General features: G+C 38.8%; 1 protein-coding gene across 4 annotated transcripts in view; it reads left to right on the top strand.

The window, feature by feature from the left end:
* kaznb (kazrin, periplakin interacting protein b) overlaps positions 1-17,049 on the top strand; it is a 155,874-nt gene that overhangs the window by 26,010 nt on the left and 112,815 nt on the right. For all 4 annotated transcript variants that reach the window (XR_014625876.1, XM_084395593.1, XM_084395596.1 and 1 more), the window contains exon 2: positions 11,769-11,926. Coding sequence is in view for 3 of the 4 variants with exons in the window: in XM_084395593.1 (XP_084251719.1) it covers positions 11,769-11,926 (158 nt within the window). In the remaining variant the exon portion in view is untranslated. The remainder of the gene's footprint in view (positions 1-11,768; positions 11,927-17,049) is intronic.

The following is a 17,049-nucleotide window of genomic DNA, read 5'->3' as shown; positions in this document are numbered from 1 at the left end:
GCTGAGATCTCTTCTGAAACTCAGACACATGTTGCCGCTGTTTTTTTCTCAAGAAAAAAAAAATTTGATAGGCAGGACACCTTAAGAATTCTTCATTGACCTGCCAATTAATCCAATTGCTGTTTGGGACAGTTGACATACTAAAGAGATCTCCATTCTTCAGTGGACCTGTCGTAATCTGACACAGGTCTGATTGCAAAGCATGTATACAAATGATCAATGCGAAACATAAACTCTCTATTCTTTAGCCGTTGCTGTGAAGGCAGATAGCTCTCTGTCATTACACTGGTATTGAGACTCAGTCTTTATTGATTTGCTCTTGGGAAAAGTCTCTTAGTTGTCTCTATTGAACCACAAGCTCCATGACAGATAGCACTGCTGGAAAAATGAAACAGTGTATTGCACTGCGTTTCAGAATGCGACGCCGTGTCACTTTCAATGTCGTGGTTTCATTATCCTCTGTCACATCTTAAGGTATCCTCTTCAGATGCGCACCTTGTAAACTGCTGAATGTGAAATTAGACTTCATTCGTTATAAACATTTTATTTAGCTTTGGCTTTAATTCCAAGATGTGCTGCGGTCCTCGCAGAGAAGAGGTCTGATCATAAATCTGCTCGACATACGCGCTCAGTGCTCTGCAACTGCATTTTATGGTAGGCAGGCTGTCTCACAATCGCAATGTTTTCTGACACTGACCTTATTGGTCAATGGAGAAGCCCACACACTTTGACCTTCTTCCACACGATCTCTCTCTGTGCGGGCCTTAAAAATCATTTATGACACTGTTACTGCTTGTGTTTGGGAAATTAATTATCTCTAGTTCCATGAATATGCTACTTATCATTTGAGCTTCATCATTTGTGAATAAGGCTGATTGGCTCCAAATTAGTGTTTTTGTCATAGTTGTTACTGCATTTTAGGTTATGGGGTTTTGGCATACTGATTTTTTGCCATACTAAATTATTTACTGATAAATAAGTGATCATTCAGTCCTCTCTTCATTATATTCATTATTATCTTCATTTAAATTATTCTATTATCTTTCTAATACAGTATTGTTTAAAAAATTGGGAAGAAAAAGGTTCATAACATTGTGAAAACCAGGGGCGGATCTAGAAAAATATTTATGGGGTGGCAAGAGGGGGGCAGGAATTTTTGAGGGGTGGCAACATATGGCAGACGTATATATACTGAATTTAATCACAGTTAAATTGGCCATAACTTTTAATTCGTTTCTGCCAATAGTGATAGGTATCGTTAAGGGTATTACTACTCTTACCGATACTCCTTATCGATCCGGTACTTTAACGGTATTCTTATCGGTTATTTTTGTTATATTAAAAAAAGGTAAAATAAATATCTATAGCAAAATAAAAGGCAATGCTTTAACAAAACAAATAAAACATGGATGTTATGCAGAAGGGTGCAGGCTTTTGTGTTTTATATACAGAAGACATAGGACACCAAAAACAAAGTAGCCTACAAACACATGGTCAAACAAAAAAGTATACAATTAAACAAATATACAAATTATAGACCCAGTGCTTTAATTTCAGTAATGTCTGACATTACTGTTCAGGAGTAATATGGGCTAAAAAGACATCTAATAAAGTCAGATTTAAAATAACACTGCATAGTTTATCATAGATAGGTTAAAGCTTATAAAAGCCAAAATTATTCATTCAAGAGCTGTGACTGATTTTCTCTTTGCCTTTTGTTGTTTGATTCACATTAAAGGAGAACTCCGGTCAATTTTAACATTGAGCTCATTTTTTTGTACATTTGGAGTGCTGTCAGTACAGAGAACAACGACAAAAATCGGTGTTGCCTACAACGTGTTATCCTCTTTTTAAAATTTGCACCCTGTTGACTTCAATGGGGCAAGTTTTAAACCTGCTTTTAGCCTCTTAACATCCTTGATGTGTCATTACAAGTGCACAGGTCATGTGAGTGATTCCTTCGGAGTGAACGCGGGTGAATCTGACTGCAGTAGATGTGAAAGATATGAATAAAAATTATGTTTATTCAGCCAGCGCACATACCTGTATTTACATCCTGTTTTCGGTCGAAGTCCACAGTAGTCGATTGTCAATTGACCGGAGTTCTCCTTTAATGGAGCAATCGTCAGCAGGATTATTAGACTGCTGCCTCTTTAAGACCAAATGCAGATCTAATCATTATTACGCATCATATTTTCTCCCAACTATTAACGCCCATTTAAGACATAAACTGTATTTAAGTGAATAAACTGTTTAAGTGAATCTCCAAGACAGCCATTTTGACATATTTGATCGTTTAGATGTGCACACGAAGCCCAAAATATACGTTGCTTGTGTCGTTGCGGTGCTGCAACGCTATCTCACGACCAATTCGTACGAATTCGTACGAGTGATAAAAAGGTGGCTAATTCGTACGAATTCGTACGAACTCACTCGTACGAATTGTCTAAACCCACGTGATGGGTAGGTTTAGGGGCGGGGTCAGGGGTAGGTCATTCGTATGAATTCATACGAATTGGGCAATTCGTAATATATGTACGATTTAGCAAAAATCGTACTAATTCGTACGAGTGAGGTCGTATGAATTCGTACGAATTAGCCACCTCGTAGAATTCGTACGAATTGCCGTGAGATGTTTCGGAGCGCGCGCCGCATTTGGAACAGCATCTATTGCCTCAATTTTGGTACTTTTAATAGCCTTTTATTATCAAACGCGTCCCGCAGTTTAGCAACAGTATAGACTACATTTTACAACAATCAAATCACGAGGGAGCGATTTGACCGCTGATTTTGGCTAACTTACCGTAATAGACTCACTGTTTTTGCTGATGCTGAATCGGCTTTAGCATGTAATAGGCTACATTCATTACAAATGTAACTTTAAGTTAAACGTGTGTTTAAACTAATCATGGGTCATCCGCCCATGAGTGAAAACCAATTGGCCTAAAACAAAAAGATGAACACTGCAACAATATTATTAATTTATATATTAGCCTATTATTAGTAGTAGTTAGTAGTAGTACTTCTTCACCAACAAAACAACAACTATCAGCAGTCAATTCTCAGCTCCACACACACAGGAACCCAGACCGACCCCTCCCACAGCCAATACCCCTCTGTCCTCCTTTTCGCCGCTAACAGAGGAAGAAGTATCTACACTTCTCCTCTCCAGTCACCCTACCACCTGCCCTCTAGACCCCATCCCCTCACACCTTCTACAAGCCATCTCTCCCACACTTCTACCAGCACTCACACACATCATCAACTCATCCCTCCATACTGGCACCTTCCCTACAGCATTCAAGCAGGCTCGGGTCACTCCACTGCTTAAAAAACCAACGCTAAACACATCTTTTGTAGAGAATTACAGACCCATCTCTCTCCTACCATTCATTGCAAAAACACTTGAAAGAGCTGTTTTCAACCAAGTAACATCCTTCTTGTCTCTAAACAACCAGCTGGATGTCAACCAATCTGGCTTCAAGAAAGGGCATTCAACTGAGACTGCATTACTGTCGGTCACAGAAGCCCTACGGATTGCAAAAGCTGCTTCCAAATCTTCACTCCTCATTCTCCTTGATCTGTCTGCTGCCTTCGACACCGTGAACCATCAGATCCTTATGTCCAGCCTCTCATCACTGGGCATCACAGGAACTTCACTCGACTGGTTTGAATCCTATCTCACAGGTAGGTCCTTCAAAGTCGCATGGAGAGGCGAGGTATCCAGAGCACATCAACTGACCACAGGGGTTCCCCAGGGTTCAGTTCTCGGTCCCCTCCTCTTCTCCATCTACACTACATCACTGGGACACATCATACAGGCACATGGTTTCTCCTACCACTGCTATGCTGATGACACACAACTCTTCCTCTCATTTCGACCAGATGATCCCACAGTAGCTGCACGGGTCTCGAGCTGTCTGGCAGACATCTCCACATGGATGAAGGAACATCACCTGCAGCTCAACCTGGCAAAGACTGAGCTGCTCGTCCTCCCTGCCAATCCGTCTCTACAGCACGACTTCACCATCCAGCTTGATTCATCATCAATCACACCATCAAGGTCGGTCAGAAATCTGGGAGTAACGTTTGATGACCAGCTGACCTTCACAGATCACATTTCAAAGACAGCTCGATCATGCAGGTTTGCGCTGCACAACATCAGGAAGATCAGACCTTTCCTAACTGAGCACGCAACACAACTCCTCGTCCAGGCCCTGGTCATTTCTAGGCTTGACTACTGCAATGCTCTTCTGGCCGGACTTCCAGCATGTGCTACCAAACCTCTTCAGATGATCCAGAATGCTGCAGCTCGTCTTGTCTTCAACGAGCCCAAGAGGGCCCACGTCACCCCTCTGTTAATCTCTCTGCACTGGCTACCTCTCGCTGCTCGCATCAAGTTCAAGGCATTGACGCTTGCTTACAGATCTATCACAGGCTCAGCTCCCTCCTACCTTCACTCACTCCTACGAGCCTACATCCCCACCAGACGCCTACGATCAATCAACAAGCGACGTCTCGTGGTTCCATCACAGAAAGCCACAAGATCACTTTCCAGATCATTCTCATTCACAGTTCCATGCTGGTGGAACACTCTCCCCACCCTCATCCGGAATGCTGAATCCCTGACAACATTCAAAAAACAGCTGAAAACCCATCTCTTCCATGAGCACCTAAACTCATAAAAAAAAAAAAAAAAAAAAAAAAAAAAAAAAAAAAACCTTTCCCTTAAAATCCCACTTATCATGCTTATGCTACTCTGAATAATGCCTGAACTTCGTATTCTGAACACTTCTTGCGTTGTTGTTGTCTTCTGCCTCTTCATGATGACTCGCTTAATTTAGTCCTGATTTGTAAGTCGCTTTGGATAAAAGCGTCTGCTAAATGACTAAATGTAAATGTAAATGTAGTTGTAGTTTGATTATGCACTCCAAGCAATGTCGCGTGACGGAAAAATCTGAAAGCCGTTCGTCATAACACTGAACTAGTAACTGTAACTCTCACTCCTGCCCACTTGGTGGCAAGTGCACTCTTGCTGACTATCAAGTCAATGCATGGGCAAAAAATGGCTTTTCGCGGTTGAACGATACGCATTCGGTAAGTTGGACTGTGTCATTTAACATATTTTCTGATGTTAATTCATGTTTATTAATCTGTAAAGTATAAATAGGAAGAGATTATCGCGTTCACTCGCGTTTCACTTCGCTTGAACTGAGGCGCTACAGTGATCTCTCGCGCCACATTAAAGAGCGCCAAAACGGTATTTATTATTTGAATTTTGTGATAAAATGGACAGAATTTGAAAGCTGAGACTTAGTTTCATATCAAAAGTAACAAAGCACAAAGTTTTTTTGCGATTTATTGAACAAGCATTCTTGATGAAACCTGAAGTGCATGGTCTCTGTTCCACTTCTCTTCATTAATGCATAATCTAGCCTATGCTTGTCCTGTAAGTTCGTGAATAAAAATGAAAAGCGAACAAAAACAGAGCCTATTAAATGGCTTATTAGCATTAAAATATGAAAATACATTTTTTACAACCCTGAATATGACGGATAATGCGGAAGTCTATCTTGACATCTGAGTCCAAGTTACTTTTTCTACTTGGAAAACATATTTACTATTTTACTAGTTAGAGTATATTTAGCTGTATGTAACACATCTTCCTGTAGTTTCTTCATCTTTGTATTATACCAGAACTTTGTTTTTTTGTACATTTCTATTGGAGTTTTAACTGGAGACATTTGAGCTTATAATCATCTATCAAAGGTTTATGCCTATCAAAAAATATATAGGCCTACTGAAGTCTAGTGAGGCCATTTTTTGCCAGTGGCAGCACTGCAAAATATGCATTTCATGCTTTGTAATCTTATTTGCTTTGGGTAAAAGGTGCATCAAATGAATAAATATTTTTTATTTATCAACCCCCAGAAAGTTCAGAATTAAGAATTAAGCAACACTGCATATCAATACATGGTGTTACAAACTGTTTTCAGGGAATATATCTAACTTAAAGGGTTAGTTCACCCAAAAATGAAAATTCTGTCAGTAATTACTCACCCTCATGTTGTTCCAACCCCGTAAGACCTTCGTTCATCTTCGGAACACAAATTAAGATATTTTTGATGAAATCTGAGTGCTGGCTCACTCCTCCATAGACTTCTAGGTGACCGAAACTTGCTGGCCCAGAAAAGTTATTAAAGAGATCGTTAATATAGTTCAAGTGACTCCAGTGGCTCAATCTTAAGTATATCAAGCGACGAGAATACTTTTTGTGCGCAAAAAACAACAAAAATAACGACTTTATTCCACTATTCATTTCCTTCTATCTGGGCCTCGAGTTAGTTCACGTAGTGTTTTTGCGCAGCGAGTCTGTGTTGCACGTCACCACGTAGGCTCACTATTGGCCGACGCTGGTCATGTGTGTGATGCGTGTGACGAACAACACAGACGCGCTGCGCAAAAACACTACGTGAAAAGACTCGAGGCCCAGAGAGAAGGAAATGAATAGTGGAATAAAGTCGTTATTTTTGTTTGTTTTTGCGCACAAAAAGTATTCTCGTCACTTGATATACTTAAGATTGAGCCACTGGAGTCACTTGGACTATATTAACGATCTCTTTAATACATTTTCTGGGCCAGCAAGTTTCGGTCACCTAGAAGTCTATGGAGGACTGAGCCAGCACTCAGATTTCATCAAAAATATCTTAATTTGTGTTCCGAAGATGAACGAAGGTCTTACGGGGTTGGAACAACATGATGGTGAGTAATTACTGACAGAATTTTCATTTTTGGGTGAACTAACCCTTTAATTGTAATTTGTCTTTACCACACTGGTTGATTATATGCACACTTATATTCAAAATAGGCTACATGTTCTGAAAACAGGTCTATCTGCTTCTAACTTGTTTTTAAATTTTGCATTTTCAGATAGGCTGTTTTAACAGGAAAACAAGTACAGTACTGTATCCATTTTGAGTTGTAAGATGAGAAATTCTAACTTGCATTGATATAATAGAAAGACAGTGGAAGGATACGAAAGTAGAATGAAAGTAGCAACACTATGTTATATAGAAATAAAAAAAAATCTGATGTATATTTCATGACAATTCAGTCCCGGAAAAAAACAAGTTTTTCTGAGCCACACAAAGGTGAAAAAGTGTATCACGATCTGTGTTTTGGACATTATTACGCAATGCACAAACTTCAGCAAAACTTCCAATTCAGCAGTGCCATTTATAAGCAACTTCTCCCATTTCTGGTGAATGGATTCAGTGTTTTTAAAAACAAGATTCCTGACTTTTATCTCTTGAGCGGTTGAGGATAATAAGGAAACAATGTGATTCAGTTCCAGCATTGTGTTATGCCACAGTCAGCAATAGCAGAGATATTGTGGTATTTCCTGAAATGTGATTTAAGCATCTCCGATCACACGAAAAACAATACACCCATGGAAAATGGAAGATAAACTGCTTGGAAAACTCTTTCTAAGAGGAGATATTACTAGTATTTGCTGTCTCTATGTGAAGGTATCTTTCTCAAATCTTAAATGACCCCTGCAATGCTGTAGCTGACTGCACCAGATTTTAAATCCATAACCTCAGTGCGAAAGGAAGATAGTACAGACTCTTTCATGCCCTTGTGCTTCTGTTTTTGCTGTTAAGGGCCTTTGGATCTGCTGAGTCACATCATCCCAAATTTAATTAAGTTTTCATTAACTGTGCATTATAAGATCAAACTGGTCCTTGATTCATTCATCCAATGAATGACCCCATATTCTATCACTTGTTAATAGGGTGGCAGCACCATGGTGGATAAATAACTGACCTGGCAAGCCAAGGGTTCAAACCCTGGTTCATCTGTCTGTCTGTCTGTCTGTCTGTCTGTCTGTCCTCAAGTGCTTCATATTGCTTCAGAATCGATGCGTGTGAAAGATGGAAATGTTTTTTTGTGGACAGAACAGATGGAGTATAGGTAATATTTACTATTTTCTTGAGGTTTTATACATAGTGAAGCATATCAGCCAGGGCTGCTTTTCCACATGATGCATTGAGCACTAACAGGCTCCCTAGTTGAATAACAACTGCAGGGGACGTGCACTAGCCGGACTCTTAAAGGGATAGTTCACTTTGAAATTAAATTTTGGTATGTTTTAGCTTACCTCAAGGGCATCCAAGATGTAGGTGTCTTTTTTTCCGCAGTAGTTTCAATTTTGATATTTTTAGGTCAAACCGTTCTTGTCTGTCAGTCATATAATGCAGGTCTATGGTCACTGTCTCAAAGAGCATGCACAGAGTCCAAATTAAAACAATTCCCCGTCGTCCAAATTAAACAATTCCCCATCGTAAGTACACATTGATGGCCTAAGACACGAAACGAACGGTTTGTGTGAGAAAACGAACAGTATTTATATCGTTTTTTACCTCTTATACACAGCCACGTCCAACCAAGTGATCTGATCTGACGTGTACGCAGACTGGTGGATAGATATATACACTAGATGTCGCCTTGTCTACGGCAGTTCATTGGAACGAATGTCTTTAAGGTGACATCTAGTGTATATATATCTATGCACCAGTCTGCGTACACGTCACCCACCAGGATGCGCGCGCGCCCTCAGATCACTTGGACGTGGCTGTGTATAAGAGGTAAAAACAAAATACTGTTCGTTTTCTCACACAAACCGTTCGTTTCGTGTCTTAGGCCATCAATGTGTATAGGCTACTTACGATGGGGAATTGTTTAATTTGGACGACGGGGAATTGTTTTAATTTGGACTCTGTGCATGCTCTTTGAGACAGTGACCATAGACCTGCATTAAATGACTGACAGACAAGAACGGTTTGACCTAAAAATATCAAAATTGAAACTACTGCAAAAAGACACCTACATCTTGGATGCCCTTGAGGTAAGCTAAAACATACCAAAATTTAATTTCAAAGTGAACTATCCCTTTAAAAAGACAGTTCACCCAAAAAATGTAAAATCTGCCATTGCTTACTCATTCTTGTGTCATGTCATTCCAAACCATGTATGGCTTTCTTTCCTCTGTGGAAGACAAAAGGAGAACAGAATGTTCTTTTCTCAGTGAAAGTGGATGCCAACATTACCAAATATTAATAAATATTAAAACAATTGTGCTCATTGTTAGTTAATGTTAGTCAGTGCATTACTGGTGGGATCTTTTTTTTTTTTGGACCCGCGTTCTGTTTTCTATCATGCGCCGTGCACGTTTGCGATGACGTAATATGCACGCAAATGGACCAGGGTTCGATAGAATCAAGTTTAGTGTGAAACCAGACCAACGCTGCGGGGGGCGCCGGGAACAATCGCGCTCGGGCTCGGACCGCAGCAAAGCCCAGTGTGAAAGCACCCTTAGTGTTGCTAGTTTTCAAGACAATTATACGGTGGCTGAGAGAGCTCAATGAGCTGCAACTGAAGAAAACATTTGCCAATAGGAAAAAAAACATCAGCAAATTAAGAAAACATCTTCAGCAGTTTGACAACATAGGTGTTCTATATAAGAAAACTCAAACATTTTTGCTGGAAAATGAAACATGGCAAAACATTACTGATCGTAATTTTCAATCCATTTTTGCTGATGCTGATCACAAGTCACAATATCACAGGTTTGTAGATCATTTTTCTTACCTGACAAAATTTCAGAGAAGAAGATTTCACAACCCAATATCACAGAAAATGAAATGTTTACATTTGCAAAGTATAAAAATATATGTACATGATGAAATATAAGATATAGCGCTGGCCCAGAGTGCAAGTGACAGTTCTGACACCTGTCCTGAAACTCTCTCATACCTTAATGTTGAACCCAAGGTAGATTCTATCAGTATTTTTCCTTCTGTGTTTCTCAGCAGAAATAAAGTCATACAGGTTTGGAACGACATGACGGTGAGTGGATGATGACCTCTTTTTCTGTCCGTCTAATTCTCCATCCTTCTGGATGACCCTGCAGCAATGACTTGTTTGCCATCAGAGCTGATGAGTCGAACTAAAACTAATTATTGGCCGTATGTGTCAGCATTAGCTTCCTGGCCAGCTGAGGTCAATGCCATACTGAATACTCTTCACTGTGATGTTGTGTGGAAGAATTCTGATGTGCCTCTTTTAATTTGTTGGATACGCTGATGCACTGATTGATAGAGGCAAAAAAGGGTCAGGCGTGATTGCCGGGAACTATGAATAAATGCATTAAAATGGGCATGGATGTGAGATTTCTATAGTGGTAATGGACTTACAATAATTCTGGCAGCCTTCGCTAAGTGAGAGGGATTAATGGTAAATGGAAGCTTGCGCGGGGTAGCTGCCGATGCCATGGGAGAAGGATTAGAGAAAGGCAGACTGCATGCCAATGAGCCGAATCATCTGAAGGGTTGCAATCCAAACGCATACCAGCTGAGGTCATGCACATGGGCACACCTTTGCCAATGATGGCAAACCCAGGCTATTGACTGTGATGAAATATTGGAATTGCAACATGGTAAAAAGTTTCAACTTTTTTTTTTTTTATTCATACAGGCCAAATTCATGTCAGAGTGATGCACTGAAAAACATTGACTGTATACACTATAAATGTATTTATCAAAATGGTCCTTTACTATATAAACTTTTCTTTTAAGAGATTTCAGTAATTTTGCAACTACATGTCAACTTATTCTACTAACCCGAAACCCTAACAATCTACTACAGTCTATTACAGTCTACTAATACTCTAATGAGAGTTTGTTGACATGTAGTTGCAAAGTTACTTATAGTTAGTAGAAAGTGGACCATCGAAAGAAAGGGAAAGCCAGACGTGCACACAAAAGCTAAATCTGACTGAATCTGGACGATTTAAGCAGTTTATAACTTATTCTTTGGGTTTGGGTTATGTTCTTTGTAGATTAATTACCATTTATATAGTATATAAATTACCATTCAAAGGTTTTTAGGGTCAGTAAGATTATTTATGTTGTCGAAAGAAGTCTCTCATGCTGACCAAAGCTGCATTTATTTGATCTAAAATACAATAAAAACAGTAATATTGTGAAATGTTTCTAAAATTTAAAAGAACTGTTTTATATATAATTTATTCCTGTGAGGGCAAAGCTGAGTTTTCAGTATCATCACTGCAGTCTTCAGTGTCACATGATCCTTCAGAAATCATTCTAAAATGCTGATTTGGTGCTCAAGAAACATTTCTTATTATTAAATGTTGAAAACAGTTGTGCTGCTTAATATTTTTGTGGAAACCATGATACATTTTTTTTTTTTTACTGACCCCAAACTTTTACATGGTAGTGTAAATGTAAATTAGATTTCATGAGCATCAAGTTTGCAAGCATTCTTAATGACACACAATGACAATGTTTGGCTATTACTGGGTAAATGCTCAATGTGTTTTTCTGTAAGAGCTGCAGAAACACTGGAAGCCCTACGCACGTGTGAAAAAGGCTTTTGATTGCTATGGTTGACGCTTGGTCCAAATGGAGTGCCAGTGCTGGCTTTATTTTTATGTTCTTTTTGCCCAGAGCAATTTTAGAAAAGCAATAACATCTCAGAGAGTCTCATGGCCTCATGTTATCTGATATAAATGACAAGGCAATTATTCCATCAGTGAAGTTATAACAGTGCTTTATGTATGGGCGGTTGTTGCTGTATAATGTAAACTTGACCATAATAAAATATGAAACCCATATAGGGGATATAGTACAAGTGTATGTGTAAGTGTAAGTGTACTTATACTTTCATCTTTCATTCTTTCTCTCCAGCTGTGCAATCTCTGAACAGCCTGAACGACCAGATCGCTCACTTCATGGTGAAGAGACCCAACGCCATGAGCCACGAAGAGGACACCTTTCTGCCCACCGAGAGAGATACTTTGAGCCAATCCATGGCTCTAATGAGACACCTGCTTATGGATGCACAGGTAAAAAGCATCTCATTATATCAGTTAGGGTGAGAGTATTTGCCCCCTGGAATTGATTTTACATAGGCATTTTTTACCTTTGTAGGGATTTTTTTTTTAATATTACCTTATTAAATGTATCTGTTGTTTTTTATGTCAAATACTTCAATTTAACCAGTTACAATAAATCACAGTGCTATACACTGTTACAATGAAAGCCATCTTTATACTGCAAGGTGGAACAGAAGCTGCATCTGACATGGCATTTATGTTTATTTACACAGACTGTTTAATGCTACATGTATTTACACAAAAATTGCATAATGTAAATAGCCTATAAATGAAAAAATAGGAACTTATTAGAGGGTAAAGCTGCAATATCATGACAAAAATAATGATTGTTGCTTATTAAGTTGGCTTGAGAGAGCCAACATATTGAAATCCTATTTAAACATATTATTATTATTCTTCTGAGCGGAAAAAAATCTGACTCAAACTCCTCCTAGAGCTTTAACTCTACATACTCCAAACTCGGCTCAGACACTCAAACTGATCTGACTCGAGTTGCTTTATCTTTTCAGACTGATCGGACTTACGGTTTTCCTAAAAATGACGATCAAAACTCGAAAAAACTCATTCAAAAACTCCCATTGACTTACATTGGGGAGTTCTAAAAAATTCAAACCGACAAAAATTTAAATCTAAACACCTTGAAGACTAAACCAAACTGACGTTCTATATACTATATGAGCCATTGAGACTAATTTAAACTAATAAACTATAAACTATAAACACTTATAAACTAATTAACTTATAAACTCATGAATTCACAAACTTATGAACTCTTAAACTCATAAAATTAATAAACTCTGAACTCTTAATCTCATTTAAACTTATAAACTCTAAACTGATTTAAACTTATAAACTCAAAACTCAAGAACTCATACACTTATAAACTCATCAATTTATACACTTATAAACTCTAAACTCAGACACACACACACTGAGTTTATGAGTGAGTGTGTGAGCGAGTTAGTGTGTGTGTGTGTGTGTGTGTGTGTGTGTGTGTGTCTGTCTGTCTGTCTGTCTGTCTATCTAACTTATTTATCTATCTGTCAAACTTCAAACTACTGTAAACTACTGTAAACTTCAAACCACTATAAACTTAAGTTTAAATCTTCCAGCTCCCAAGCAACTCCATAGCAACCAAACTCGAGTACCCTAGCAACCGTTTTGTAAGACCTATATCTCTGTATCAGAACATCGTATAGAGATGAGGTTTGGCTCTTTTGACTCATGCTAGCAAACATCACTTCCAACATACTACACATGCTAGCAGTGAATAGCTACATGCTAATAGTGATTAGTTAAGTGTTAAATCATGCCAAGATCATGCTAAGAACTCTATAAAAACTCCATAGTAACCATCTGTGACAACTACCAGCCACCTAGTAACAACATATCAACCACCCTGAATACCTTAGCAACCGCCTAGCAACACCTAGCAACCACCCATAACACCCTAGCAACCACCTAGCAACCACCCAAAAGACCCTAGCAACCGCCTAGCAACCACCAAAAATATCCTAGCAACCACCCAAAATACCCTAGCAACCGCCTAGCAACCACCCAAAAGACCCTAGCAACCACCCAAAAGACCCTAGCAACTACCCAAAATATCCTAGCAACCGCCTAGCAACTACCCAAAAGACCCTAGCAACCACCCAGAACACCCTACCAACCGCCTAGCAACCACCCAGAACACCCTAGCAACCACCCAAAATACCCTAGCAACCACCCAAAAGACCCTAGCACCCACCCAAAATATCCTAGCAACCGCCTAGCAACCACCCAAAAGACCCTAGCAACCACCCAAAACACCCTAGCAACCGCCTAGCAACCACCCAAAAGACCCTAGCAACCACCCAAAACACCCTAGCAACCGCCTAGCAACCACCCAAAAGACCCTAGCAACCACCCAAAATATCCTAGCAACCACCCAAAACACCCTAGCAATCGCCTAGCAACCACCCAAAAGACCCTAGCAACCACCCAAAATATCCTAGCAACCACCCAAAACACCCTAGCAACCGCCTAGCAACCACCCAAAAGACCCTAGCAACCACCCAAAACATCCTAGCAACCACCCAAAAGACCCCTAGCAACCACCCAAAACACCCTAGCAACCGCCTAGCAACCACCCAAAAGACCCTAGCAACCACCTAAAATATCCTAGCAACCGCCTAGCAACCACCCAAAATATCCTAGCAACCGCCTAGCAACCACCCAAAAGACCCTAGCAACCATCAGAAATATCCTAGCAACCGCCTAGCAACCACCCAGAATACCCTAGCAACCACCCAAAACAGCCTAGCAACCACCCAGAAAACCCTAGCAACCGCCTAGCAACCACCTAGAACACCCTAGCAACCACCCAGAATACCCTAGCAACCACCCAAAAGACCTTAGCAACCACCCAGGACACCCTAGCAACCACCTAGCAACCACCCAGAACACCCTAGCAACCGCCCAAAATACCCTAGCAACACCATAGCAACAACCCATAACATCCTAGCAACCGCCTAGCAAAAAAACGTTCTGCTCCAAACTTTCTCAAGCCAACTTAAAGTTTGTCTCGACGAACTTTCGCATCTAGTTGTTCTTGATATTGTAATCATGTTGTTTTTTTTGTGGGGAAAAGCACAAAACTAAAAAAAAGAACCATTTATGAAGTTTATTGCTCTTTACGGATTAGAAAATTAAAGTTTCATATTGGTCATTTCAGTAGCATGAAAAACAAAATGGTTATTCAAACTAGGAAGAAATTATATAAAGAGAGCAATCAAAGAACACTGAAGCGATTCAAGATTTCAGTCTAATGCGCTTCAGTGATTATAACGGGAGTTTTTGCGAAAAAAACATAACTTTAAATCTCCTGCATCTTTTCTGAACTTTGTTGTTTATAATGATGAGAGAATTTGCGAATATAGATTTAGAATTCAGTCAGTGAGCATGCGTACTAAACAGACGAATCAAAACGCCTCTGATTGGAAATTGCATTCATAAGCTCAACAGAAACGTGTATGATTGACTATAGTCCAAATAGGATTTAGAATTGTAATTAAAATAAAAATGTATGGAAGTAAATGGAATGAACTAACTGTCTAACTCTAACTCCACTGTTTAGTTTTTAATGAACTATTGAAATTTAATTTAAAAAGAAATCGGCATGTATCAGATACATTATTATATATTATAAAATATCTTAAATTAGATTATATACCTATCTGTTGATAATGCAGTATTCTTTTTTTATTATATAATATATTTAACTGTTCTGACAGTATTAAACTGTAGAAAATATATATCTAATCAATTGGGGAAACATTATTCAGCATTATAAGTATTTTACTGTACATGTCAGGGAATAAATCCGCATTATTATTCAAAATGAATGATGCAATAACTATACATCACAAAATCTGTGTAGGATTAATTAAATTCCTGCTCAGTTTACCTGTTGAATGGATCTGAATTCAGTACATTCCTCATTCGATTCAGATTTCAGTTCAACATCCATTATCATAATCATTTATTAACATATATTACCACAGGATCATAATAAGCATTTTTCGAACAAAAACTGTAAATCAGTTAACACTAAGCAATTAATTATATACATTTCGGATGCCTCTGCAGCCTTCTTGTTCCTAAAGGAGCTGAAAAATGATTGTTATTCATGAAAAGACGAGACTCAGAGGGAACATCAGCGGTTGAGCTTGTGATGACTCATTCCTCATTATTTTCAATGGTAACAACATGAAGAAATTTCAACACATTAATCAAGGAGCTTTAGCCTTAGGCAGACCTCTGTGGCATGACACTTAACTCCTGATTGCATCTATGTCACACAGGCTTTAATAAGTAAGGACAACACCACCATCTATGCCACTGGATCCAATAATGGCTCTGTCTGGAAAGGCACCCTAAAAACATAATTTACAATCATAGAAAGATGTCAACTCCAACCTCTGGTTAACGCCCAGAAGAAAACATGTGACTTGACTGCAGTTTTTCCAGTGAATTTTCTCCATCATTTTGAGTCACAAATGAAACAAAAACATCTCTTGTGAACCAAACTGCTGTTGTGCTCTTCCCTCAATGGAAGCATTTGCACTAGTGTTTTATGATCAGTAAGATTTTTTTTTAAAGAAATGAATACTTTTATTTTGCAAGGATGCATTCATTTAATCAAAATTGACTGAAATCTTTTATAATTATTATAAATGTCTCTACTACTACAAAATAGAAGCTGTTCTTTTGAACTTTCTATTCATCAAAGAATCCTTAGAAAAAGGTTTTCCATAAAACTATTAAGCAGAACAACCATTTTCAACATTGATAAATAAGAAGAAATCAACATAATTATAATGTTTTCTGACGGATCATGTGACTCTCAAGACTGGAGTAATGGCTGCTGAAAATTTAGCTTTGAAGATCTCTAAAAATTCATAATATCATTTTAAGACTAAATTGGCTGCTGCAGTAGGGCGATGTAGCCTATGTTCAAAGTAAAGTGTGTAACAAACAGACTGCAGTTTAGTTTGGGGCCACTAGGGGTGCAAAAAAATCACACATTTCACCTGGCTATAAGTCATTTATTTAAGTGCTTCCCTTATCTGTATTCATATGCTTAATGCTGGAGATGTTTTGGCACTGTTTCAGGGTCACATTGAGGTTCATGCATACAGGGTCGAGGAGAGTCGATGTCGATGTCGAGAAGGACCAAAGCATTTTTAAATGTCGTAATTTGAATAACTGAATGTCACTTTATTGAAAGAGGTGAATAAATAATTTAGTGCACCCCTCTTCTCTGCAACATTCAAAAATCATTAGCTCTCTATCCTTCTTTGACAACAGATACTGCATTTAATTGGCATCGTTCTTTCCGACCGGGAAAACAGTGAAAAGAATTATCAAAAGGAGCATTTGCTTGTGTATGTAGTCTGGGACAAAACATTTTATATGCCTCAGGATGTTGGATAAAAAGTATCCACTACCTGGTTTCACTGTTGTTGTTGTGGGAAACTAGTCTCTCTGTGCTGATTCACTTAGTTGTTTCCTATTTCCATTTCCAGGATGTA

Source organism: Rutilus rutilus (genome assembly GCF_951802725.1).
Source record: "Rutilus rutilus genome assembly, chromosome: 22".
Lineage (NCBI taxonomy): Eukaryota > Metazoa > Chordata > Actinopteri > Cypriniformes > Leuciscidae > Rutilus > Rutilus rutilus.
The sequence above is the reverse complement of the archived record's forward strand: the minus strand, read 5'-3'. Positions and strand labels throughout refer to the sequence as shown.